The following is a 23,930-nucleotide window of genomic DNA, read 5'->3' on the forward strand; positions in this document are numbered from 1 at the left end:
TTTTTTTAATCAAATCAACTAAAAAGATGAAAGGACTATTGCATAAGCATTGAAGTAACCAATAAGACAATAACATCTACAAGTAGAACTTTATAGTAATCAATCATCAAAAGCAACATTCTTGACAAATTTCGTAAGTTGTTGATGAATGACTCACTGGAAATCCACTCACATCAGTTGTTACATTTTCAAATTTAAACTGTGTTTGCTTATTTCAAAATAAGGAAGCAAAAATCACAATGAAAAGATTTAAGAAGCAACAAAAAAGGCAAAATAGACATTCAAACTAAAATTGTGTGAGAGGGATAACTCACCACTACTTGGTTGAGTTTAAATGAGTTATAGATGGGTGGGTTGGTGATGGTAAAAATATTAAATTTTGGGAGAATAAATGGGTGGGTGATATGCCTCTTCAAAATTTGTTCGCAAGAATTTTCACAAATTTGGAACGAAAAGAAGAGGTGATTGGGAATATGGGAGAGTGAAGGAATGGTAAGTAGGAATGTGGTTTTGTTTGGAGAAGTGAGTGGTTTGAATGTGAAAAGAGGGTAGTGAAGGATTTTTTGAGGGTGTTGGAGGGTGCAAATGTTGGCAACGGAGGGGAAGATCATTGGATTTGGTTAGTAGATACTTCAAATTCATACACGGTGAATTCGACATACAAAGCTTTGTATGGTTCAAGGTTTGACTCATCCGAGGTGGTTTTTTTAAGGCTATGTGGAAAATTAAAATTCCTCCAAAGGTGTCATTTTTGTTGTGGAGAATATTCTTGAATAGGATCCCAACAAAAGTGAATCTACAACATAGACAAATCCAAATTCAAGATAAAAAATTATTGTGCATGTTTTGTAAAGAGGAGGTAGAGGATTTGCCCCATCTATTATTTAAATGTCCTATTTCACACAATATTTAGAAATGTTGGTACAACATTATGGGTTTAAATTCTACACTGCCTCAGTTAGTATTGGTTCGTGTTTTGCAACATGCACATGGTTTGGTTGGGATAAAAGAAAATGATTGGTGGGTTGTGGAATGGTGTGCTATCCTCTAGATTCTATGGAGTCAACGAAATGAAATGGTGTTTGAAGGAAAAGAATTTGACTGGGAGAAAGTTTGACACAAAATCAGGTTCTTTGTATGGTCATGGTTAAAGGCTTTTTAAGGAGATTTTTCTATCACCTATCAACTTTGGCAAGTTGATCCAAGTGCTTAGCAAATTTTAAGTTTGTAGGGTGATTGAGTATGAATTTTGGTTTGATTTTAGAGTTGAGGTGTTGTATCTTTATTTACGTAACTTTTAGTGAGTATATAGTAAGATTTAGTTTCTCTTTGATGTATTTGTCTTTGTTGCTTGATTAGATTGAAAGTACTAATATGAAGAGTTTTTTGTTTTTATCCTCCTTGAACATGATTAATATGGTGTTTGGTAAAGAGAAATAAAATAGAATGAAAAATGAATTGAAATGAAAACTTTAAATCAAAGTGGAATATAAAAATGTAAATTCTATTTTATTTTACAGTTTATTTCATTCATTACGAGTTATTTTTCACTCTTATCAAACAAGAGATAAAAAAAATAAACATTGAAATATGTTTCAATTAATTTATTTTATATTAAAATTATATCAGGATCTTTTAAAAAATAATACAAGACTATTTTTTTTATTTTATAAATCAATCAAAATCAAAGGTCCCTTTCCTAAGTCCTAATTGGACTGAAAACAATAGGCAAAAAGAAAAAAAAAAAGTCAACAAATACTCTATGTACGACATCGTTCTAATACATGTAAAGTTCAAGGCTTTTTTTTTTTTTTTTTCTTATCCCTACCACAACACAAGCCAAAACCCAAACCTTCACCTTCGCTCGCCACTCCACACGCCATTGCAAGCCCCGTGCTTTCTCGCTCCTTCACGTTCCACACTCAAAACTCGAAACCCCACTTACCCAACTCTCTTAAAGTTCACAAATTTCCCAAAATTTTCGACCCCCTTTTGCTTCCAAAATCCACTACCAGTCCTCCTATCACCACTGATTTCAACCGTTGTTCCATAGCTTGGAAGGCAGAAGAAGATGGAGAAGCTTAACTTGGCACTCGTTTCTTCCCCAAAGCCTTTGATGTTGGGACATGTTCCTGCAAGAGACGTTTTCAGAAGAAAACACTTCTCTTTTGGGAGGGTCTTAATTGCTCCTCACCGCTGCAGATTCCGTGTTTCTGCACTCTCTTCCTCCCATCATAACCCCAAATCTGGTATTCAGTTTTTGAACTTCTTTTTATTGTTCTGTTTCTATGTATGTGTGTTTTTTGGTGGGGGGATTAGAGTTTTTTGTTATAATTTATGCTTGGTAGGAAAAAAGATTCATTGAATCACTGGATTCTGATGGAGTCAATCAAATGAAATGTGTGTTTTTGAAGTTGAAGGTAAATTGATAGGTCAAATGATGCTGTTGCTGTTTTTGTTTTGTTTTTATTTTTATTTTTTTGTTCCTTCTTCAGTGCTCCAAAACAAACAAACAAAAAAAGAAACTGAGTTGAACATGTTGGTTCTTTAATTCTTTTGTTATTGGACTAGAGCCATGGATACACTTGGTTGACAATTTCCAAGGGTTTAAGGGAGTGTTTGGATAAGCGGTTGGTGAAAAAACGCACTTTTTATTACATAACCCTTTTTGTAAGCTACTTTTTCTGACTTTTTTAGAAAAGTTTTAAACTTTTTTTTTTATCCTTTGTGATTTTGGCTTCTAAACGTGTTAAGAAGTGTTTCTATGGTGAAACACTTTTTACTTTAGAAAGTACTAACAAACGGGCCCTAAGTTTTGATAAATCACCAAAGCATTTTTGCAATTAGTGTATAGTGTTTGTGTAAAAGGAGTGGATTGTGAATTTTGGAGCAAGGTTATGCTCAAGGTCGATTGTGGTTGATAGCATTTTGAATCCATGGTTACAAATTTATTCCATATCTGTGTATTTGAAACCATTTCGGCAATGCATATTTATCATGTGTATTGACTTCTCTTCTTTTGTGGTTAATGAGTGCTTGTTGTACAAGTTGAATATCTGTCAATATTTTTCACTCATCTCTTAAGATGCACAAGTAATGCATGCTGGGAATACAGTGCAGGAGAAGCTGATAGTAAAGCATTTTGCTAGTATTTCTTCTTCAAATACTCAAGAAACAACATCAATTGGAGTTAACCCACAATTATCACCATCTCCATCTTCAACTATGTAATAATTTACTCTTTTTTATTTAAATTTGTTGGTATCCTTTGCTCATTAGTTCACATTATTATTGGTCTATTTACTATATTTCCAGAGGGTCACCTCTCTTCTGGATTGGTGTTGGTGTTGGGCTTTCTGCACTGTTTTCAGTGGTGAGAACTGAGAAACATATCACAGCTCTGCTTTTCATACACTGATAATGAGTTTGTGTTTGATGTATGTTTAATAAATTGTGTTTTTTTGCAGGTAGCTTCAAGACTGAAGGTGAGTGCCACTTTGTCGCAAGGCGTTGATATAAGCTGTTTCATTCTTTGAGTTCCACTGTAATTATGGGTGTAAGAAATTTGCTAGTCATGGGTGTTAGGCAATAAGCTGGTGCATTCTTTGAGTTCTACTGTAAATATGGGGTAATAAGATGTAGGAAATTTTGCAAGTCATGGATATAAGCTTGTGCATTCTGAGTATCTTAAGTACCAAACATCACTCCAGCAATTGTTTTATAAGAGTCTGTGCATTCTTTTCTAGAATAGTTTTTAATCTTTATGATGGATTTCTTATGAAATTATTTGGAAGTTGAAGGCATGTATCCACAAACATATTGTTGTCCACGCTTCTACAAATTGAAATACACAAATTATGCAGATTGGCTGTATCTATTTTTAGAAACTTAAGTAACAGCCCAACTCACACCTCTTTTATCTGTTAATTTTTGTTTGGATAGTATGTTGTTTGAATGAGACTACTCGAATCATATAGCATTCTGAGAGTTTTATTGAATTTGAGATTTTGATTTATCTTTGAGAATTTGGGTATTGTTTATGATGGCATCTTCTATTGTTTGTGAAAGGACTGGGAGCATGGATCAAGAGGCTGAGATTAAGCCTACAAAGAAAGTCTTACAAATTTATTCATGTATGCCTAGTAACAGCCTGAACTCGTAAAACTTTACTTTTGGGCTTAATCTTAGCTTCTTGATCCATGCTTCCAGTGCTATCACTTTGTCAGTTGTATTAGATGCTCTGTCTAACCTTATTTCTCATGGATTTTGACTGGGTTTGCTGTAGAATTACAAGAACTAACCCTGAACATTTTACATATTTTAAACATTTGTCTTTTGATTTCTTTTAGAAATATGCAATGCAACAAGCTTTCAAGACCATGATGGGTCAGATGAATTCTCAAAATAACCAATTTGGCAATGCTGCCTTTTCTCCGGGATCACCTTTTCCCTTTCCAATGCCTACAGCAGCAGGGCCCACTGCACCTGCTAGTTCTGCAACTACTCAATCTCGAGCACCTTCAGCATCTAGTGCATCTCAATCCACTATCACAGTAGATTTACCTGCAGCAAAAGTAGAAGATGCTCCAACTACTAATGTTAAAGATGAAGTCGAACTAAAGAATGAACCCAAAAAAATTGGTAACTTAAACTTAGAATCTCTGCTTAGCAATCCTATTTCTTTCTTGTTAGATGAGACTTACTACTTGTGAAATTTATTAATGATGACGTAATGTGTTCTGTTCGTTAGGAGATGTATGTGGTTTCAGGTTAATTAAATCAATATTATTAATTAAATAATTAATAACATTTATTAATTCATTTCCTTTATTAATTAATTTTTAAAAAATTTCAATCAAGGTAATTTTTTTTAAAAAATTGCAACAAAATTGAAGATGGAAAACTTTCAGGGAGTTATATTTATAAGTAGCAGAGATGATATCTGATGTCAGCTTTTATATCAGTAAAAATTGAGTCTTTTCTTGTTAAAATTCTTAAGATTTTCTATTACAGCTTTTGTAGATGTTTCTCCAGAAGAAACTGTGCGGGAGAGTCCTTTTGAAAGTTTTAAAGATGATGAATCAAGTTCCGTCAAGGAAGCTTGGGTTCCAGATGAAGTGAGATTTTAAGATGTTTTTTGATAAAGAAGTTCAGTGACTTGTGTTGTTCTGAATATGTAATATGCATTTATTGAAGGTTTCTCAAAATGGAGCTCCCTCTAACCTAGGTTTTGGTGATTTTCCTGGTTCTCAATCTACAAGTAAGTACTAAGTAGAGTCTGTTGAAATTGAAAATATTTACAATTCATCTTTATTGGTGGAAAACTCCATGCAATGTGATACATCTATTCAAGTCTCAACTTCTAGGAAATTATAACAGTGTTTTACTGTGTAATGTTGTGTTTCTTGGATGACCATACTAAGCCTTTATTTATAATGAGCAAATAGGATCAGTATTGATTACATAGTATCTATCTCATAATGAGTAATAACTAATAATGACTAAATCAATAATTGCTATCTAATCATAAATAAGAGAATAATGTATAAATCTAAAAGAAATGCATTGACATGACATGGTTTTAGATCAGTCCTGCCAAATAAATGAGTTGTACTTGTTGTCATTATGATAGTAAACATTGATTTAATCTTGTTATCATTGCTGAGTTTATCATGGACCTTTTGCACTTCTCATGTCATTGTAATTTTACTTTTTAACTATGAAGTTTTTCTTGCCAACTATTGTTTACTTTTTTTACTGATTAAATACTTCAGTACTTGGATTGAAATGATGTTTTAAATCAAATATGACTAGTTCCATACAGCATTGTTTTCTAATCGTATTCATACTACTGGCTTAAATCAATTTAAATGTTGTTTATTGTCATGAAATATATATAGGTTTTACAATTATTGTTCTTTCAATGTTTCCTTCAATGAGCTGCATTATGGGTTAATCAAATATCCTAAACATGCCATTATTTATTTTTGGATAGAAAAATCAGCCTTGTCAGTGGATGCTTTGGAGAAAATGATGGAGGACCCAACAGTGCAGAAGATGGTTTATCCGTAATATTAGTCCCCTTCATCTTAATAATGATTATGATTTTGCATTTCTATTTTCTAGTAAATATTCTATTGTGGCTTTGTCAGTACTCAGTATGAATATGGATATGATTAAACTTTAAGTAGATCCTAGTTTTAAATATATTGAAGAAGGTTCCTTAAGTGGTAGAAGTCTAATCTTAGAGCTGCTGAGGACAGTAGTACTAGTACCTGTGATACTCAGAATTGGGGTTTAAAGTAGTTCCATTCTTTTGTATATTTCTATTGAAATATTTAGTTTGAAATTTGGAATTTGGATGTGTCTAAAATTCTTCTGGAGCTCATAATTATTTTGTCCCTGTGTCCTATTGGCACTTTTCTTCAGATGGTTTTAGGGGAAACCTCTACTTCTGTATGCTTTCATTTCTAATAAAATTTCTATATCCCCAAAAGAAAGTTTAATTGGTTGGCTGGTACCCTTTTAATTGTTGATCGTTTAGTGGAGCTAACTTATGTTCTATACAATAAACTGATTCCCAATGTGTATTTGTTTATGATTACCTGATGAAAATTTACTAATAGGTTTTACTTGCTTGTTTAGATTATTTAAGAACTTTTCCACCTTGTTATCCAAAAGAAGTTAATTTTTGGATTTTATTTGCAGCTATTTACCTGAGGAGATGAGGAACCCTACTACCTTCAAATGTAATTCTCTACTTTTAACTGTTTTCTGCTAATCATAGTTTTAAGATTCATTATTTGTGCAGTGTGTAATTTTCATTGCTAACACCTTCCTGGAAATAAATCATGGGTAACCACAATGCTGAATTTGTTTGTTATCACTTTTGTTTACATGTTCGATATAGTCTATATACAACACTTCTATATAAATATCCTTTTTCATTTGTTACCAGCATCATATAATGGAGGCACTTCTTTATGTAGTTTAAAAATATTTTGTAGGTCAAAAGTCATGTTTTCTTTGAATTGGTAGATATTAATTTCTACATGACATCTTAATATAATTGGTCAATGGGTAACAGTTGCTTAACTGTTGCTGCTTTTAATAGGGATGCTGCAGAATCCACAGTACCGTCAACAACTTGAAGAAATGCTGTAAGTTCTTCATACTGTTTCTTCAGCGGCTCATAGCCTTTTTGTTTCACCAATATTCTACATTGAGCATTCATTTGGACAGATAAGCGTCTGGGAAAATGCTTACCTGCATTAAGCTTGTTTTACATATTACAACAAAAACTAGTTTCCGGGTGAATGAAAAAGTTCTCCATAATATACTATTCAGTTATTAGCCCTCTCATTTTGTGAATTTGATGAAGTGACAATTAAATCTGATCCTCTTTCTTTATCTTTTATATGTTAGACCTCCAATTTGGGATTAGGAAAAAATGGTGCGGTGGATGAAATGTCTGTTTTACTTCTACTTTTGTATTCCAGGCTCCCAGCCCTCCCTCTAACCTATGAGGGCGGAAATGCCTGTTCTTACCTCCTGACTTTGTTGTTTTAAATTTCTTCTCTTTGTCCTTCTCCCCTTGTTCTTATTTAGATTGATTTTTTTGTTGTTGTTGTTGCTAGGATTTATATGACTTCCTCACCTAGTGTGATAAGGCTTTGTGGTTGTAGGATTTATGTGACTTATAACAACCACATTTCATATAATTGCATTGACTTGAGATCTTAAGTAGTTGAAAAATGTATTTCTTATTTGTTATTTCCCTCTCAACCTTCATCCTATGTACTACAGTTAAATAAATACATGCATATTTTGTTAAGATATAAAATCTTCTCTGGTGTGTAAAGATTCATATATGCTGAATCCTTCCTCTTTTTTCAACATGTTTGATTTCAGAAACAACATGGGTGGAAGCACTGAATGGGACAATCGAATGATGGATACCTTGAAGAATTTTGACCTTAATAGTCCTGAAGTGAAGCAGCAATTTGGTGAGTTATTTTAATATTATTGTTATGCCTCAAGAAGTGCCATGTAGTTGATCAATTTAGCATAGTTCAATTTTTGCTAGCTACTCTTATTACTTGTTGAGTTGAAAATATTCTTAAATACAATTAACTCTTTTCTCGCTTCCATCCTATGGAAATTATATGTTCTACTTAGTTGATCATCTTGATTCTTGAAGATCAATACTAATTGATCAGTGATTTTTTTTTTCTCCTGAAGTTTCATTACATATGGGCAATAACTGTTTCTTTATTCATAGCTTGTTTTCCTAAATCAATTCCATCTGTCTCTTTACTGCTTAATATTCTAATGTTTTATTAATCAAATCATTGCTGTTAATTCTTCTTTATGGGTGATATACTGCTATTTGTTAAAAAATCAAAATAAGAATTTTCAGTGAACTAATAAGTGCCTTGGTAAGTCCCATAGAGAGAAAGCTTAAAGGTTCTCATTCAGAAAGACATCACATTTCATGCCAACTTATTAAAGGATAGTATTTGGTGAGATTCAGCATTCTTTTTGACTCATTGACATGGTTTGCTAGACTTTGCTGACTAGTTTATCTTTTTTATGCTAGTAATACACTTCATCAGTTTCTTTATGTCTCTAGATTTAGTTTATTGAATTTTATCTAATGATAATATCATGTATATTTTTAAGAGCCTAAGTATGAATCTTTCTTTACACTTAGGGTCTTTTCTGAATATATTTTTACTTTCGCCAGATCAAATTGGGCTTTCTCCCGAAGAAGTCATTTCAAAGATTATGGCCAATCCTGAAGTTGCAATGGCATTTCAAAATCCTAGAGTTCAAGCAGCTATCATGGATGTATGTTCCAATTGAAATACTTCATTGGTCTTTCATATGAAAACTCTGGTATGATTTCATCTCTTGTGGTTGCAGTGTTCGCAGAATCCAATGAATATTACTAAATACCAAAACGATAAGGAGGTATGCTGATACTTCTGACTTTAATTTTGTCCTTCCGGGAGGAGTGTACTTTACCGAGTTTGGTTTTCTCTCCCTTTGTTTCCTGTTTGCTCTTTGGCATGCATAGGTTCTCTAGTTGTAATTAGTTTCAGGTTTATGTTAGGTGAAAATCTTTTGATGATTTTTGACGAGATGACAGGTGGTGGCAGTTTGAATTTGCATATTTCGCTACGTCTCTAACGAATAAAGCTATAATAACTACTCTCTTTTTCCTCTTAAACATTTCAGGTAATGGATGTCTTCAACAAAATATCAGAACTCTTCCCTGGAGTAGGTTCACCTTGATGCATTTGTGTGTTGTTGCTGTTTTCTGGGTCAAGTTATGCATCCTTTTCCTGATGACCTAAGACATTATTAGCTCGGCCTAACCACACGGAACAATGCAAAACTCTTGTGTGCTCATATAGTGCAGGCTCGCAGTTACAGCTCCGGATAGTAACTGTCTTCCCTGGGCTAAAATAATGCCAAAGTTGGATTTTTTGTTTCACTAAAAATAGTTGAGATTGTGTATATTGATGTTTTATGTTTTCATTAAATATTTTGTTTGAGGCATTGTATTTGCAGTTTGGTTTTTGAGTATTCAGGTGCCATAAAAATGTGAATGCTTCACATAATTGTAATACTGCATGAGATTAAACTAAACATGTAAGCGACCAAATAGGTGGCAACGGTCAAATAGTCATAGTGAACCGTGTAATCAAAGGGATATTCGTTGTAGTAGTTGATGTCAGTGTTTTTGATGATTTTAGTAATTTGAAGTTTGACTTACTTTCAAGCGTTCTTGTACCTGTCGCAGTTGACTGGTTGGTAGATGCAATTACTAGATTTGTTGGTAAAGTTATATGTATATATATATATATATATATATATATATATCCGTTGTACAGGGTCTTGCTAACTAGGATTTTTTTTTGGTTAAAAATCATAAGGATTTATAACTTCTATTTATAAAATTGAAACTATTTTTACGATTTATTTCTATACGAGAATCATTTCAAAAAGTGTTTCCATTAAAATTTTGAAAAAAAAAATACTCCCAAATGGTAAAAGAAAAGTTTGCTAACTAGTACCCTCAGGATCTTGGTAAAGAAAATAAAATGAGGAAATATTTATTGTGAATTATAGGAAAACATAAAAAAGTCATGGACAGTATAATTTTATGCATTTCAGTAAAAATAATTTTATGCATTTCAGTAAAAATATTTTTCTTCTTAGTTTCTTAACCATATCTTAAGGTCCATCCATTTGAGTGGAAAGAGAGTAAACAAAAGGAAAATGAACAATAAATGAGGTAAAATTCACACTTTTATGCCCTATTTTAATTATTTTTTTTTTTTTTATCTCAATTCACTTTCATTTCATTTCTTTCCACCCTACCAGATGAACCCTAAGAGTATTAGTTAATATTTGTCTTGATTATTTTACATTTGAAAGTATTTGCCCGAATAGATGATTATTTATATATAAATGTTTAATGCTTTTTATTTTAGTTAATAAGTTGTAAAAGTAAATAAATATAATTGTATACAATTATCTTTATTTATTATGAACATTTATGAGGTAAAGCTAGTTATATTTAGTTATCACTCCTTGGTTCTAAAATAATAATCGTCTTGTAATAAATAGATGGAAGAGAATAATACTTTTATAACATTAATCTTATATCATAATTAATAAATTTATAGACTTTGTTGTTTATCATTAATATAAGGGATATAAGTAGAAAATCGTAATTAATATTACATAGAAAGACTAAAACAATAATTATAACTGAATGGAAGGAGTATATGTAATAGTCAATAATGAATTAGATTGTTTAATCTTATTTGTTAAGAAAATGCTTATTTAATAAAAATAAGCAACTTTTTATTTTTTTAGTAAGTTTGTCTAAATTATTTATGCTTAAAAAATATATTTTTTTTGCTTATTTTGAAAAACAAATCCGCTTAGTAAATAATTTTTTTTTCAAAACTTATTTTAAAATTACTTGTTATAAACAAACTCCCTCAATATCATAACAATATTAACTGCTTGTGAGACAAAATTAATCATCACATTAAATATTTCTTCTACATCATTTCACTATTAACCACATTCATAATTAAATACAATTTTGTTAATTTACTTTTAACTCTAAAATAAAATTAACCATATTTGTATAAATTCCGGGCGTGCGTTACTCTTTTTGCTAATTTCCTTGCCGTATGGGGTACATCCACCTATGGTCAAAAAAGACATTATGTTATTATTATGAAATTAAAGTTAGTGACTTTGTGGGGTCACCTGGGTCAGACAACACAACTTGACCCTTTAACGGATCTCTGTTCTGTAGTGTTGCAGAATTCCAAGCCCGCTCTGTATTTCAAAATTTGAATTTTTTCTCTTTTGACTGTCACTAATATTAAAAAGGTTACAATCTTTTTTTTTATTGTTTAAATTGATTCTTGGGCTGCGTTCCTTACCACAATTTCTCTTCTTTCTTTGTTAACACCATCAAGCCATTCACTTTTTTTCCATTTTCACCTTCAACTATCATCTCTCTCTCAAAATTGAAAATTCCATGGGTGCATGCTTGAGTAAGAAGAAAGGGTCTTCTACAGCAACAACCAAATCAGCTGCTTCTTCCACAGTGCCTGAGCTGAAGAATAATTCTCCTTTTTCTGTTAGTGGTGTTGTCAATGTTTCCAAACCCAATGTGGAAGAAGTGAAACTGAAGAAGGACAATTCAAAGAAAGGGAAAGAAGAGAAGAAGCATGAGACGGTGCCACCAGAACCTGAAGGGCATGTGAAAAAGGAGATATTCATCATCAAGCACAGGAAGAACCATGATGATAATAATAATAGAGTCAGAAACAATTCCAATTCCAATTCCAAGTCCCCACCTTTCACTGAAGAATCAACAATATGTGACAAAACAGCACCAACAGCAAACATGGGTGGTGGTGGTGGTGTAGGAGTGAGGACTTCAAGCTGTACCAAAGAAGAGGTGGATGCAATTCTCATCCAGTGTGGGAGACTTAGCAGAAGCTCTTCAGGTAATGCCATTGCTGCTGAACATAAGAGAAGGTACTCAGGCTCAAAGAGAAGCTACGATTTTGACCACTGTGACAATGACACTGTTTCCAATGATGATGACTCAAAGAAGGTCAATGCCAATGAGAGCAACAGTGATCTGTGTGAGGAGGAGAGGCACCAGCACCAGCACCAGCACCGGCCACGCCACCGCCAGTCTCCAAGTCCGAACCGAAGGCCCTCTTCTTCTTCTCAGGAAAGGAGAAGAAGAACACCAAGCAGGGAAAGAGAGCAACAGCAGCAAAGGTCAAGCAGCAGAGAAAGGAGAGTTAGTAGATCTCCTGGAAGAAGATCATCAGAGAACACCACACCTTCCAATGCAAGAAACAACAATAGCAGCAACAACACTAGTTCTAGGCCTGGGAAGATGGTTTCTGTTCCTGCCACTGTTTCATCACTGGTGATGGATAAGAGTAATAACAATGGCAGTGGAGAATCTGGAGCAACCACTGGCATCAAGAGGATAGCAGTGAAGAGAAATGTTGGCGCTGCCTCGCCGCGCTCGCAGTCTCCTGCAAGAGCAAATGGGAATGGAGCAAATGGTAATAAAGCATTCAGTGAGAATCAGCAGCAGCCATCCCTTAGCCGCAGCAATTCAAGGAAAGCAGAACAATCTCCTTACAAGAGAAATCCATTGAGTGAGATTGAACCTAATTCCCTTGCTTTTCCACATTCAACAACCAACAATAGCAGCAGCAGGGTGCAAAACAGACCCAAAAAGGAATTTGAAACAGAAGCTAATCAGGTATTGTTTATTCTCTAATATTTGGTTCACAATTTCTCAGCTTTGAACTTCATTTTACCTTTCAGCTTTCATGTTTAGTATTTTTTTTATCGGCAAATGTTAATTGTTTGTTTGATAGTTTTTGTTAGCAGGAGGGATCAAACCCAACCAACCTTATATCTCTAGCTTTCATGTTTAGTGATGGATTAGACTTATTGATGTGATTAATGCAAATGTGAATTGTGTAATAGTGTTTTTCCTTACAGCAGAAAACAAATGGCAACAGAACTGCATCAGACAAGGGTGTGACTATAAATTGCAAGACAAAGGTTCAACAAGAGGAAGATGTGAAAGTGCAGTCTTCAATTACTGATAATGTTGTTGTGAAAACAATGGTACCCCCAGGGGTTGACAACCTAAAACCACCCTATACATTAACAAGAAGCAGATCTTCGAGGCGATCGCAGGAGTTAGACATCAACTGTGAAGCTCTATTGAATCCTCCACCACAGTCCTATGCTTCACTGCTGCTTGAAGACATCCAGAACTTCCATCAGAAGAACACACCACCAGTTTCTCTCCCGGCTTGTGTCACCAAAGCTTGCTCCATCCTAGAAGCCGTTGCTGATCTCAACTCTAACGCCGGCTTAAATTTCAGCGGTGGGGAAGACAGGAGAAGTCCACTAGCTTTTCAATGTAGCAGGAATGACTACAATGTTCCATTGACTACTAATGATTATGGGAAGAGGGAGCCAGACGCCGAGGACCCTGTTGTGGAATCGATGTTAGTATTCAATGATGATGATGTGATGGAACCGAACTTGCACAAGTATGTGACAGTGAATAGAGGTGGTTCACTTGGTGGTGCGGACATGGATGACCAAGAGTCTTCAGGAAGCAACAGCTTCACTGTGAGTAGTGGTCAACAGCATTGGGGTGTTTCTTCTTCTTCATGGGAACCAAGTTCAGTTGAATCGAAAGATTGCTGGACTTCGAGGTCGAACTACTCCAAAGAGGAATGTCAGAGAAGTCCATTAGGCTTGGAAGGAACGGTGGCATCTGAAGTGGCGGGGCGTGATGCGGGTGGAGCCAAGAAGAAATTGAACAGCCAAAGGAGAGAGTGTGATCATCAGCATGGCAGTGGAATAGGGCGTGGTAGGCTTGGTGCCAATAAAGTTCTTCACAACATACCTGTTGTCACAGCAGCTGCATCCACATAGATGTTGTTTTGTTGAATGGCTTAACCTTCTTGTATCTTAAATACTCCATGAGTTTAACATTCATTCTGTTTGGAGTTGCACACTTTGCAGCCAGTTCTCATTTAATTAAGGTCCATATTAACAATACTTTTGCCACTCCTCTCCACTTTTATCTTTATGCTCTTTTTTTCCTTCAAATTGGAATCGTATAAACAGGGTGATCAGTCATTGTTTTGGCTCCATTTATATCAACTAGTTACAATTTCCAAATGGAAATTGGAGATTGGAGATAAAAACAGGTGGTATGTCACATAATTTAATGAACAAAGTCTATTAAGGTTGTAGCAGTGTTCAGCAATCTAAAATCTCGGGGTCTCTCGCCAACTAGTATGTTGCAATTGACTTTTGGCTAATTCAGCTTTTCTGCATTTTAAGTGGTACTGGGTTGCTGCAATGCAATATTCGTTATAGCTGTTGATTTTGATTAGTGCAGCTGAAATTTATGATGCTTTCATTTTATAAATTACATAATGAAAAAGTTCTTAATCATTAGTTAAGAATATGCGAAAAGGATACACGTTAGAATTGATCGAGTACTCTAGCTTGTACTCATAAACTGAATAGCTTAACAATTATGGTTACAATTTGATTAAATAACAGTCGCATCGCAGCATCCAGATTCTACTAACATCAACATATTTTATTCTACCAATAGTCCACACTATACCACAAATATAGCACTTCCTTCTTGCTCTTGTGCTCATTATAGTCATTGGCCCGAGATGTATATTTCTTTCATAACAGATTACTATACACGAAACTTGCCATAAACCAGTCATAATATATACATTTTGTTCAGTCATAATGTGTAACACTTAAGCCATCTTACACAACAAAAAAACCTTTACGGAAACAATTTATTCCGATATAAGGCTTGTGTTCTGCCCAGGTAACTTCCAAGTTTTTTGGTATATATTACCTAGGAAGAGGCTCGAGGCCTAAATTACTAACAACAAAATTGTATTTACACTACAAAGCATGAGCACAAGGGCCCCAAGTTGTATATCACTCAAATTCTTCCTCCCCATGTCCAAACTTGCTTATGGCATTCCCAATTTGAGTTCATGGAAAACATCTAATTCCCCGAGTTGTTTTCCATTGCATTAGGTTGAAAGAACCAGGCAAAAATGACAATTCATTCAGATGTGCTTCTTAAGTTAACCATGTATATTCCGGCCACAGTGACTAAGGCCCCAACTAGTTGTACCGGAGAGAAGGTCTCACCAAGATAGAGAAACCTGAATGCCACAGTAAAATGCGAGTCATACAAAGGTCTTTAGGAAGATACATAAACATGGGATTTGAAAAAATGTGAATTACTAGAGGAAATACCAGGGGCAAAAGGTATAAAAAGAAAATTACGACCTAGAGGGTTCAAAACTTTGAAATATCATGAAGAATGTCACTGGATTGTTGTTATTCTCTTCCAAAAAAAATTTAGTTGTAAAAAGGTCACTTTTCCTCCTTAAGGACTTGAAATTGCTTGAAAATCCTGAGTCTATCCCATTGTCAGGCAGCCTTACCCAAAAATTGAAGCAAACATTGGGGTCAAAAACGTAAGTGAACTGAGCTTGGTCAAGCTACCTGCAGTGCAACACAAATGCTATATCAATTGGTACATGTCATCAATATGGAGTTTAAAAAACAAAAAGAAACTTCAAAGCTGTATGCAAACAAATTAAAGCTAAAGATGCATCAATAACACAGTGATTACAATATGGAAGAAGAAATGAACCATTTTAGATTTAACATGGAGGCTGGGATTTGTATATTTCATGTGAGCATAAAAAGAAAATAATTGATGAAGAAAAAAAAAGGATAAGATTATGGAAGGAGAGACATACAGACCTTTAGTTGCACTATAAAAGAACACACCATAGCTGACTGCGCTTCCAAAAACGGATGTGTAGAGGAGTGCCAATATATCAGTTGAACTGTACTCTTTAAGACTCAAACTCAATGCAGGGTCATTGTTAAGAACTGCGAATAGCACAAGTGGGAGACCACCAATAACCATATGCTGCAACGGAGAAGTGTAAAGTTTTGAGCCATAAGCTTATACAGAGTTAAACCATAATATCATCATCTGCCATATAGCTTCCTCCATTTTCCTGCCATTTCCTCTCTTTTTTCTTAGATAACAATATTTTTATATTTTTGATGAAATAATCAGTAAGATACGAATATAAGACCTATACAATCCATTTCAAAAGTTTCAGATACTAACTTATTGCTAAAACTTAAAACTGTTAAAATATATGATATTCTAGACACATGCAGAAATTGCTGCAACTATAATCACGAACCATAAAGTAGAGTCCAGCATATCCAAATTCATTTTTTAGCAAAATTGCCATGTTGTTTTGTTTAAAACTGATAATGCAAAGAGGCAATATGACACATTAAAACACATACACACAGTGGTAATCAGCATAAAATTAACAAACACTAGAGTCAAAAGGGGATTTGAAGCACACCCATCCAGTCGCCATGACAGGATCAGAGTACTTGGAGACCCACCGGACCATGACCGTGCCAACTGCCATACTCTGAGCTGCAAGAAGCATCCACCACTCACCACTTCCCCATAGTGAGAAGTTGCTTTCATCAAATGATAGGGCTGGTAACTGCAACAAAATCATCAGTGCTTGCTTTACTAAATAATACATAATACATAGAAGTCATTTGAAAGGCTCAAAGAAATTGTATATTTCAAAATTACCAAAAAAAAAAGTAAATTAGGTAATTGAATCTTCTGGATGGTGGTAACAATTGCAAATCGTATCCTTCTAAATTTAACAGATAAGAATTCAACTGCTAATTTTGGGTTGTGCTTTAAAGGTTACGATAATTAATATACTGATTTTTGGTTAGAATTAAAGGTTACCTCGAGTAGTACAAGTCCTATGACACCAAGTACAAGCCCAGCTGCTCCAACAACTCCGATTGACTCACCAAATAACAAAGCCGCAAGTACAGCCACAGTCAAAGGCTGCGAATCAATTATAATCTGCAATATATCCACCCGCGGTAAACAATCAAAGCAAGCAACAATAATTGCTGTCAGAGTTGGAAAGTAGAATTTGAATCAACACAAAGTTCACTCAGAACAAATTCCCTCCCAGCATTTTACAGAGAGAAATTTCGCTAGTTTCAACATTAAACTACATCGTCCATCATCATCATCATCCCTCCAATCTCTGTTATAAGCCATAAAAAATGATTTCACACTTACTAAAAAATTAGTTAATTTCATTAAATTGTGTTAATTCCATAATAAAAATAAGTTTTTTTTTTCCTAAACTACCTTTCATTGGAAGTTGATATCAAATATAAAAAAATCTTTGACCCTATTAAATGAAGAATATTTTAAAAATAGTCTCATCAAATAAGACAAGGTTAATTAACTTTTGCTTATATTTGAGACAGAAAAACAAGTGATTTTTGTTGCTTATAATAAAGACAGGAGGATGTACTATTATTATTAGAGTTTAATAGGCAGGTAAAAATTTATAACTCTGTTAACTAATCAAAAAATCATTTTGGTATGAATTTTAAATCATCTAACCATAGATTGTCTTGTATGGTGAAATTGAAAACTTTGATTGTAGTAATTACTAAAGAAGTCAAATTTGTATTGATTTCTGGTTGACATTTTTCTACACAAAGTCAAAATTAAACTGTACTAATAATAGTAGTAAAATTGATTAAGAAAATAACCGCCAACATACGCTGCCCAAACCAGCTGAAGTCCTCTGCAACCCTTCCGCAAGAAAACCCTGTCACAATGAATCAATCAAAAGTTCAAACCTATGAGCATTGCATTGCATTAAGTTAAAATAAATGCGGCGAGTGAAATGTGAAGAAGAGGAATAAACAATAACCTGAAAGCAAGTGGCATCGACGAGAGCAAATAGGGTGATGGAAAGCCAAGCGATGAAGCCAGAGGGGAGAGATCTACCTCTGGAAGCGGCGAATGCGACGAGAAGAAAGCCCGCCGGAATGAGGCGAAAAGCGGAAACGAAGAAAGGGCCGCATTTGGGAAGAACTTCTTTCATCGCCACCATGGCCGTGCCCCAGAAGAAGAACGGCGACACCAACACCGCTCCTTCCCATAACGCTTCCGCTAGACACAGCATCGATGATGATGATGATGATGATGTTGGTTCGGATTGTTTCTCTTCGGTATTAACGAGGCACTCCACGTCTTGGCCTGTTCCCACGCAATCCACGCCGTCCTCCGGAAGCTCGGTTTCGAAGGCGGTTTTGTTGGAGCATGGAAGCCTAAATCGGAGCGAAGACGAAGCGGTGGTGGAAAGGGGAAAGGAAGAAAGTGGGAATGTGAGGGTTTGGATGCGAAATTGGGAAGTGTGAGGAATGAGAGAGGAGTGGCAGGTGGCAGTGGTGGCAGCGGCGGCGGCGACGGTGAGTGTGGCGGAGGGAGAGGAGCACCACCACGACGCCATGGTTGGAGTGAGTTGAGTGGGTAGTGTTCGGTGATGTGTTGCGTTAATTATCAGAAGCAGTGACACAAAATTTGTGGTGGTTATTATTATAAGTTATAACTTTTTTTTTGACACAGGTTATAAGTTATAACTGTAACTGCTTGCTAAGTGCAATGAAATAGAATTTAAATAATCTCGTTAATATCTGAAAAATGCAATGTACCACAAAATAGTTTAGGAAAAAATTTATAATATAATTTTTTTATCAAGAAATATTAGTTTTTTTATAAATAGCAATGGGAAGGATTTAAACCGGTGACTTCTTTCTTTCTTTCTTTTTTTACCCTTCAATTTTGTCTCCAATCAATAATCTAACTTTATATTTCCAAAATATAGAAGAAAAATAATACAAGACAAATATATAAGTTACACGATAATTTTACTAATCACCTAATATTAATTATCTTAACATAATTTATATCAAATTTAATATGTTTATAGAAATAAAAAGAGAAAAAAATTATAATAAAAATTATAGTATTTCTTTTTTAAAATGATTAACTTGGTTAGTTATTATCTTTCAGTTATTAAAGAAATAGAAATAAGAACATATGTACCTTTTAAATATTTTGTATTTAAGACAAAATGTTATTTCATGATTACCTGAGTTACAAAAATGATAGGTTTTATCTTATTAAAGAGATACAAAAAGTTTACAATACACACTCTATTCAATCAACCAACCATATATTAAAAAATCTATTGCTTTTACTCACTTATAATGTTATACCCATCTTGAGAGTGAATGAACTATGAAGAATAACTTTCCATATACCAAAAAGAAAAAAAGAATAAGTTTCGGGCTAAACGTTAGTTGGGCTTGATTCTGATCCATTATGCCTGGTTAAGGAAAGTGTTTAACTTCCTTTTTTCCTTACGGGATTTGGTTAAGCAATAAGTTTCATGCACTATTATCTCTAAAACAAAAAAAACTAGTGCATTTAACTTCATTTTCAGTGCATTGACCAAAACTTTAATTAAAATAAAACTTAGAACATCTCCAATAGAAAAAACTCATTTGGTTCTCACAGTGTCATGCCATTCGTAAGAAACTCATGTCAAATTTTACTCCAATGCAAGAAATCATAAAAAACTACAAAAAATTCAAACATTATAGTTTCTTATATAAGAAATTATCCTTAGTAATCAAGGAACCACTTTATCACGTTATTATATTTCAATGCATAAAAGGAAGATTTTTTCAGCCAAACAACAAAAGAAAAAGTAAGAGCTATGACGATTTCCAAAGACTACTCAATCCAACTTTTTTCTGTCCTTATGGTGATAAGATTTTCGTTACATAAGAAAAGACACAGAGATGATGGCGCCCAAGACCAAGAGATTACTGGACCTACAGGGTTAGGTAAGTGGAAACTCGAAATATTTCAAATTAAATTATTAACACATGTTCGTTAATTAATTTATGTGGTTTCCTTTTATTTTTTACGAACTCTTAACAATTAAACGTCAAGAGTTATCTATGACTTTGTCTTTGGAAATTGGAACGCGTTATATGCTGCTGAAAAAGGACCCGTTGAACCTTCTAAAACCGTTGTTTACATAAAATAAGTGGATGATTCAGCAAAAAAAAAAAAAAAAGTTGATGCGTTTTACTTAAGCAACAATATGTGATGCAAGTTGATTATACAAAGTGAGAACAAAAATAAATTGTCATGTATATATTTTCAAGTTATATTTAATAATGTGGCACTTGAAACTTTTTGAACGATCCAACTCATTTATTTTAATAATTATACATAGTATTAGATTTAGGGGTTGCCCCTTTGGAGAATAGAGCTTTGTTCTCTGTTATTGATTATTGGTGAGAAAGATTCTATGCAATGCGTTGAAAATAAACCATTTAGTGCTCGGTATTCCCTTCTTTGTTTTTCTTTGTATATAGGACCATTCATATATGTTTTGAGATATTTACATTTACACTCACCTCATTATTTTTTTTCTGTGATTTTGTACTCCCTATTGGATAAAGCTCAAGGCTGTCAACAAAGATAATGTGGAGAATAAAAAAAAGAAGAAAAAAAGAAGTATGAATCCATGAAAGTTTAAAAGAATTAGCTACGCCGTAGTTAAAATTGTGTTAGCTAGACTTGATCCAGATTCAAATGAGGGATTACATTGTCAAACATTTGGATTTTTAGTTTGAAACTCCGAAACATTTTTGAGTGCACGGCTACTCTTTTTCAATTGTTTATAAAGCTCGGGAATTCCCTTCAGTTAATATAATCCTTTTTTCTTCAAATTGTCCAAAATTAAACACCCTCTTTTTTATTTCATAGAAAAGTAATACTGTATGAGTTCAAAAAGAAAAGAAAAGTAATACTATACTATTCAGATAAAAATTAAATTAGTAGTATTTCAAAAATACGTGGAAAATATATAACACTAAAGAAAACACAGGAACTTTTTTTTTTTTTTGGGGGGGGGGGGGGGGGGGGGTTGTAAATAGGATATAGAAAACTATAGCAATTCCAAATGAAGGAATATATTTGAGTAAATTTTAATTTGATTCCTAAATTGTACAAAATTAATTTTATAATATTTATGATAACCACAAAAATAATATAATTAATTTCTACGAGAATAAAAAAACAATTTATCAATTTTCAGTTATCTTAATTCCTCAATAAAATAATAAGTACAGGATCAATGAAATTTTTAGTTATCTTATTATGGAATAAAAAATACTATTAAATAATAAATGCCACTGTTAAATTAAAGGATATCTCGTCATTAATGAACATAAAAAGTTATTATTTATACAATATATATATATATATATATATATATATATATATATATATTATAGTTTATTATATTTTACTTTCTCACACAGCATTTTCTTTTATAATGATATTGGTTCATGACTTTTTGCATAAGATCAGGAATCTATAGTTGTTTTATACAGCAACTAGACTAAATAATATAATTATATATATGCAAAGAACAAGGTAAGTAGTATATATGCATTTTATATATAGAAGAATTCCGATTCCTACCTAAAAATACTAAAAATCAAGAGAGTTAGTTCGACAACTTTGACGGCATTACATATTGCATCAGTATTATAAAGAAACGATGTTAAATAATCGCCACATGTGCTTGATAAAGTCTGCATACAAAATAAAACCAACGATGGTGACCCTTTTTAAGTTTTAACCATTCAAGTCAAACATTAAATCGGAAGCTTCAACCCTTGTCATAATATGCCATTACCTGCTCTTAAACGTGTTCATGTTCCCACCCTATTTCATCCACCTATAATATGCTATATATTAGATATACATAGAGAAAAACCAAAAGAGAGGAAAAGAAGGAATATATCATATCATCAAGAGCTTTTGTCTATAGTGTCTACCATATTTATGCAATTATCACATATATAGTATATGATAAATTAATTTCTTCTTGATATTTTGAAACCACCAAAAAATTAAACATGATGGCTGCAGAACATCAAAGAATTCATCCTGTTCATGATGTGGAGGCACAACACAGACCATTGGTGCCTCAAAACATTGCAAAATCTGATGATAAGGGTATTCCTCATCGCACTTTTCCTGTGATGCATTCAAAGCCACCTAAGAGAAGAAGAAGCTGTTGCTGCAGGTTCATGTGTTGGACACTTAGCATATTACTGATTTTGATAATTGCTATTGCCATCACAATAGGGATCCTATACCTTGTTTTTAGGCCAAAGCTCCCCAAATACTCAGTGGACCAACTGAGGATAAGCCAGTTCAATGTTTCAGACAACAACACCCTCTATGCCACCTTCAATGTTGCAATCACTGCAAGAAACCCTAACAAGAAGATTGGAATATACTATGAGGGTGGAAGCCACATAAGTGCTTGGTACATGGAAACACAATTGTGTGAAGGGTCTTTGCCAAAATTCTACCAGGGTCACAGGAACACCACAGTGCTTGATTTGCCTCTAACTGGTCAAGCACATGATGCAAATGGCTTGGTGAATAGAATTCAGGAGCAGCTGCAACAGACCAACAATGTTCCTCTCAATCTTAAGGTGAATCAGCCTGTGAGGGTTAAGCTTGGTAAGTTGAAGCTCTTCAAAGTCAAGTTCAGGGTTAGGTGCAAGCTTGAGGTGGATAATATTCTTGGGGCTAGTAATGATATTAGAATTTCTAGAAGTAGTTGTAAGTTCAAGCTTAGGCTGTGATGAATTCACTAGTACATATATTATTATTGTTGATTAGAATTATATATATATATACATATATATATATATATATATATATATACATATATATATATATGCCATTGTTATATTATATTACTATTACTATTTCGTTTCATCTTTTTGTGGTTTGTTTGATTGAAATTTTTCATAAAGGATGGAGGATCAGATGTGGGTTTTTTCTCTCTCCATTGGCACTTTTGAGTTACAGTTCATGTAATTTGATTCTAGCTATTTATTATTCAGCCTCTATTTCTTATTCACAAAGTAGCATATTTATTACTATCTATTTTATATGTTTAATTGTAATAATATAATGACAAATATTATTAGTTTTTTCTGCACCTAGTAAAGCTAGCATATGACGATCTTTAATGGATAGAGGGACGTGAATTCGAATTTTGTTAATATGAAAATTAGCTTGTTGTTGGTAGGTGAGTTATAAGTATTTTTCTAACCTCCTAGAGTCTTGACGCCAACTCTAACTTGACAGTTTTTAAGATTCAACTCATATAAATTAACATTAATTTTTACTAAAAAAATTAGCCAAAAACAAAGACAGTTTTGATTATGGGAGACTAAACTACACATAGAATTTACAATAATGTATTGAACTAAATATATAAGGGACCAACTATATATAAAAAATTTAAATTCATTCAATAATATATATGTATTAACTTTATAATTTTTTAATTATATATATTTCGAATTCTTAATTACATCAATATTTGATCATAACATTTCTCACATCTACCAAGACAATTTAGTTAGCAGCTATGTGAATTATTATAAATCTTTTTATATATATCGTAACTTTTAATTTCAAAGAATAATAAAGTCATATGATTACAAATGTAATCATTTAAAATTAAATAGCAATAAACAAATTATACGAGAGAAAGTATTTAAAATAAAAATAAATAATACTCAAATATTTTTTCTCCATGATGAAAATAATAAAAAAGGAAATATAATATTTGTCTAAAAGAATAAAAAATATTATTATTTTACAATAAAGTTATAAAGGAGAATAAATATTTTGCCAAAAACTAAAAATAACACTTGAATACTACAATATTATTTCCAAAGTCAAATCTCACTAGCTAAATAAAAAAAAATTATCCTTTATAATATTAAAA

At 33.2% G+C, this 23,930-nt stretch overlaps 4 protein-coding genes across 6 annotated transcripts; 3 read left to right on the forward strand and 1 right to left on the reverse strand.

Moving 5' to 3' along the window:
* Window positions 1-1,803: 1,803 nt before the first annotated feature.
* On the forward strand, window positions 1,804-9,787 carry LOC114376770 (protein TIC 40, chloroplastic-like). Of its 2 annotated transcripts, XM_028335037.1 has the most exons (15): window positions 1,804-2,249; window positions 3,116-3,227; window positions 3,316-3,373; window positions 3,468-3,485; window positions 4,350-4,641; window positions 5,014-5,117; window positions 5,197-5,260; window positions 5,996-6,068; window positions 6,709-6,749; window positions 7,115-7,160; window positions 7,912-8,006; window positions 8,747-8,850; window positions 8,926-8,973; window positions 9,116-9,151; window positions 9,241-9,376. In XM_028335037.1, the coding sequence occupies exons 1-14, from the start codon at window positions 2,072-2,074 to the stop codon at window positions 9,128-9,130; spliced, it is 1,248 nt and encodes a 415-aa protein (XP_028190838.1). In that variant the 5' UTR covers window positions 1,804-2,071; the 3' UTR covers window positions 9,131-9,151; window positions 9,241-9,376. The 2 variants fall into 2 exon arrangements, with proteins under 2 accessions (XP_028190838.1, XP_028190837.1); XM_028335036.1 differs by lacking the exon at window positions 9,116-9,151 and having other exon boundaries at window positions 2,072-2,249; window positions 9,241-9,787.
* A 1,674-nt stretch (window positions 9,788-11,461) lies between these two features.
* On the forward strand, window positions 11,462-14,159 carry LOC114376271 (uncharacterized protein At1g65710-like). Of its 2 annotated transcripts, none has more exons than XM_028334296.1 (2): window positions 11,462-12,829; window positions 13,075-14,159. In XM_028334296.1, the coding sequence occupies exons 1-2, from the start codon at window positions 11,573-11,575 to the stop codon at window positions 14,026-14,028; spliced, it is 2,211 nt and encodes a 736-aa protein (XP_028190097.1). In that variant the 5' UTR covers window positions 11,462-11,572; the 3' UTR covers window positions 14,029-14,159. The 2 variants fall into 2 exon arrangements, with proteins under 2 accessions (XP_028190097.1, XP_028190098.1); XM_028334297.1 differs by having other exon boundaries at window positions 11,463-12,829; window positions 13,078-14,159.
* A 620-nt stretch (window positions 14,160-14,779) lies between these two features.
* On the reverse strand, window positions 14,780-18,626 carry LOC114376272 (WAT1-related protein At3g02690, chloroplastic-like). Its single transcript, XM_028334298.1, has 7 exons — window positions 17,952-18,626; window positions 17,799-17,846; window positions 16,955-17,077; window positions 16,545-16,694; window positions 15,916-16,087; window positions 15,591-15,651; window positions 14,780-15,305 (listed from the first exon to the last, which is right to left on the reverse strand). Exons 1-7 carry the CDS (start codon window positions 18,531-18,533, stop codon window positions 15,203-15,205), a joined length of 1,239 nt encoding a protein of 412 aa, XP_028190099.1. The 5' UTR covers window positions 18,534-18,626; the 3' UTR covers window positions 14,780-15,202.
* Window positions 18,627-21,861: 3,235 nt separating this feature from the next.
* On the forward strand, window positions 21,862-23,055 carry LOC114374868 (NDR1/HIN1-like protein 6). The gene has a single exon (XM_028332586.1). It carries the CDS (start codon window positions 22,030-22,032, stop codon window positions 22,768-22,770), a length of 741 nt encoding a protein of 246 aa, XP_028188387.1. The 5' UTR covers window positions 21,862-22,029; the 3' UTR covers window positions 22,771-23,055.
* Window positions 23,056-23,930: the final 875 nt, after the last annotated feature.

The sequence above is a fragment of the Glycine soja genome, chromosome 11, assembly GCF_004193775.1.
Source record: "Glycine soja cultivar W05 chromosome 11, ASM419377v2, whole genome shotgun sequence".
In the NCBI taxonomy this organism is placed as follows: domain Eukaryota; kingdom Viridiplantae; phylum Streptophyta; class Magnoliopsida; order Fabales; family Fabaceae; genus Glycine; species Glycine soja.

Bases quoted from the DNA above. Each gene is read 5' to 3' on its own strand.
- LOC114376770 (XM_028335036.1), top strand. From the start codon at position 2,072: ATGGAGAAGCTTAACTTGGCACTCGTTTCTTCCCCAAAGCCTTTGATG. The intron at 3,228-3,315 runs GTAATAATTTAC...CTATATTTCCAG, and splicing joins CCATCTCCATCTTCAACTAT to AGGGTCACCTCTCTTCTGGA. The intron at 8,974-9,240 runs GTATGCTGATAC...TAAACATTTCAG, and splicing joins AATACCAAAACGATAAGGAG to GTAATGGATGTCTTCAACAA.
- LOC114376271 (XM_028334296.1), top strand. From the start codon at position 11,573: ATGGGTGCATGCTTGAGTAAGAAGAAAGGGTCTTCTACAGCAACAACC. The intron at 12,830-13,074 runs GTATTGTTTATT...TTTTCCTTACAG, and splicing joins TTGAAACAGAAGCTAATCAG to CAGAAAACAAATGGCAACAG.
- LOC114376272 (XM_028334298.1), bottom strand. From the start codon at position 18,533: ATGGCGTCGTGGTGGTGCTCCTCTCCCTCCGCCACACTCACCGTCGCC. The intron at 17,847-17,951 runs GTTATTGTTTAT...TCATTGTGACAG, and splicing joins TCGATGCCACTTGCTTTCAG to GGTTTTCTTGCGGAAGGGTT. The intron at 16,695-16,954 runs GTAACCTTTAAT...ATTTTGTTGCAG, and splicing joins TAGGACTTGTACTACTCGAG to TTACCAGCCCTATCATTTGA.
- LOC114374868 (XM_028332586.1), top strand. From the start codon at position 22,030: ATGATGGCTGCAGAACATCAAAGAATTCATCCTGTTCATGATGTGGAG.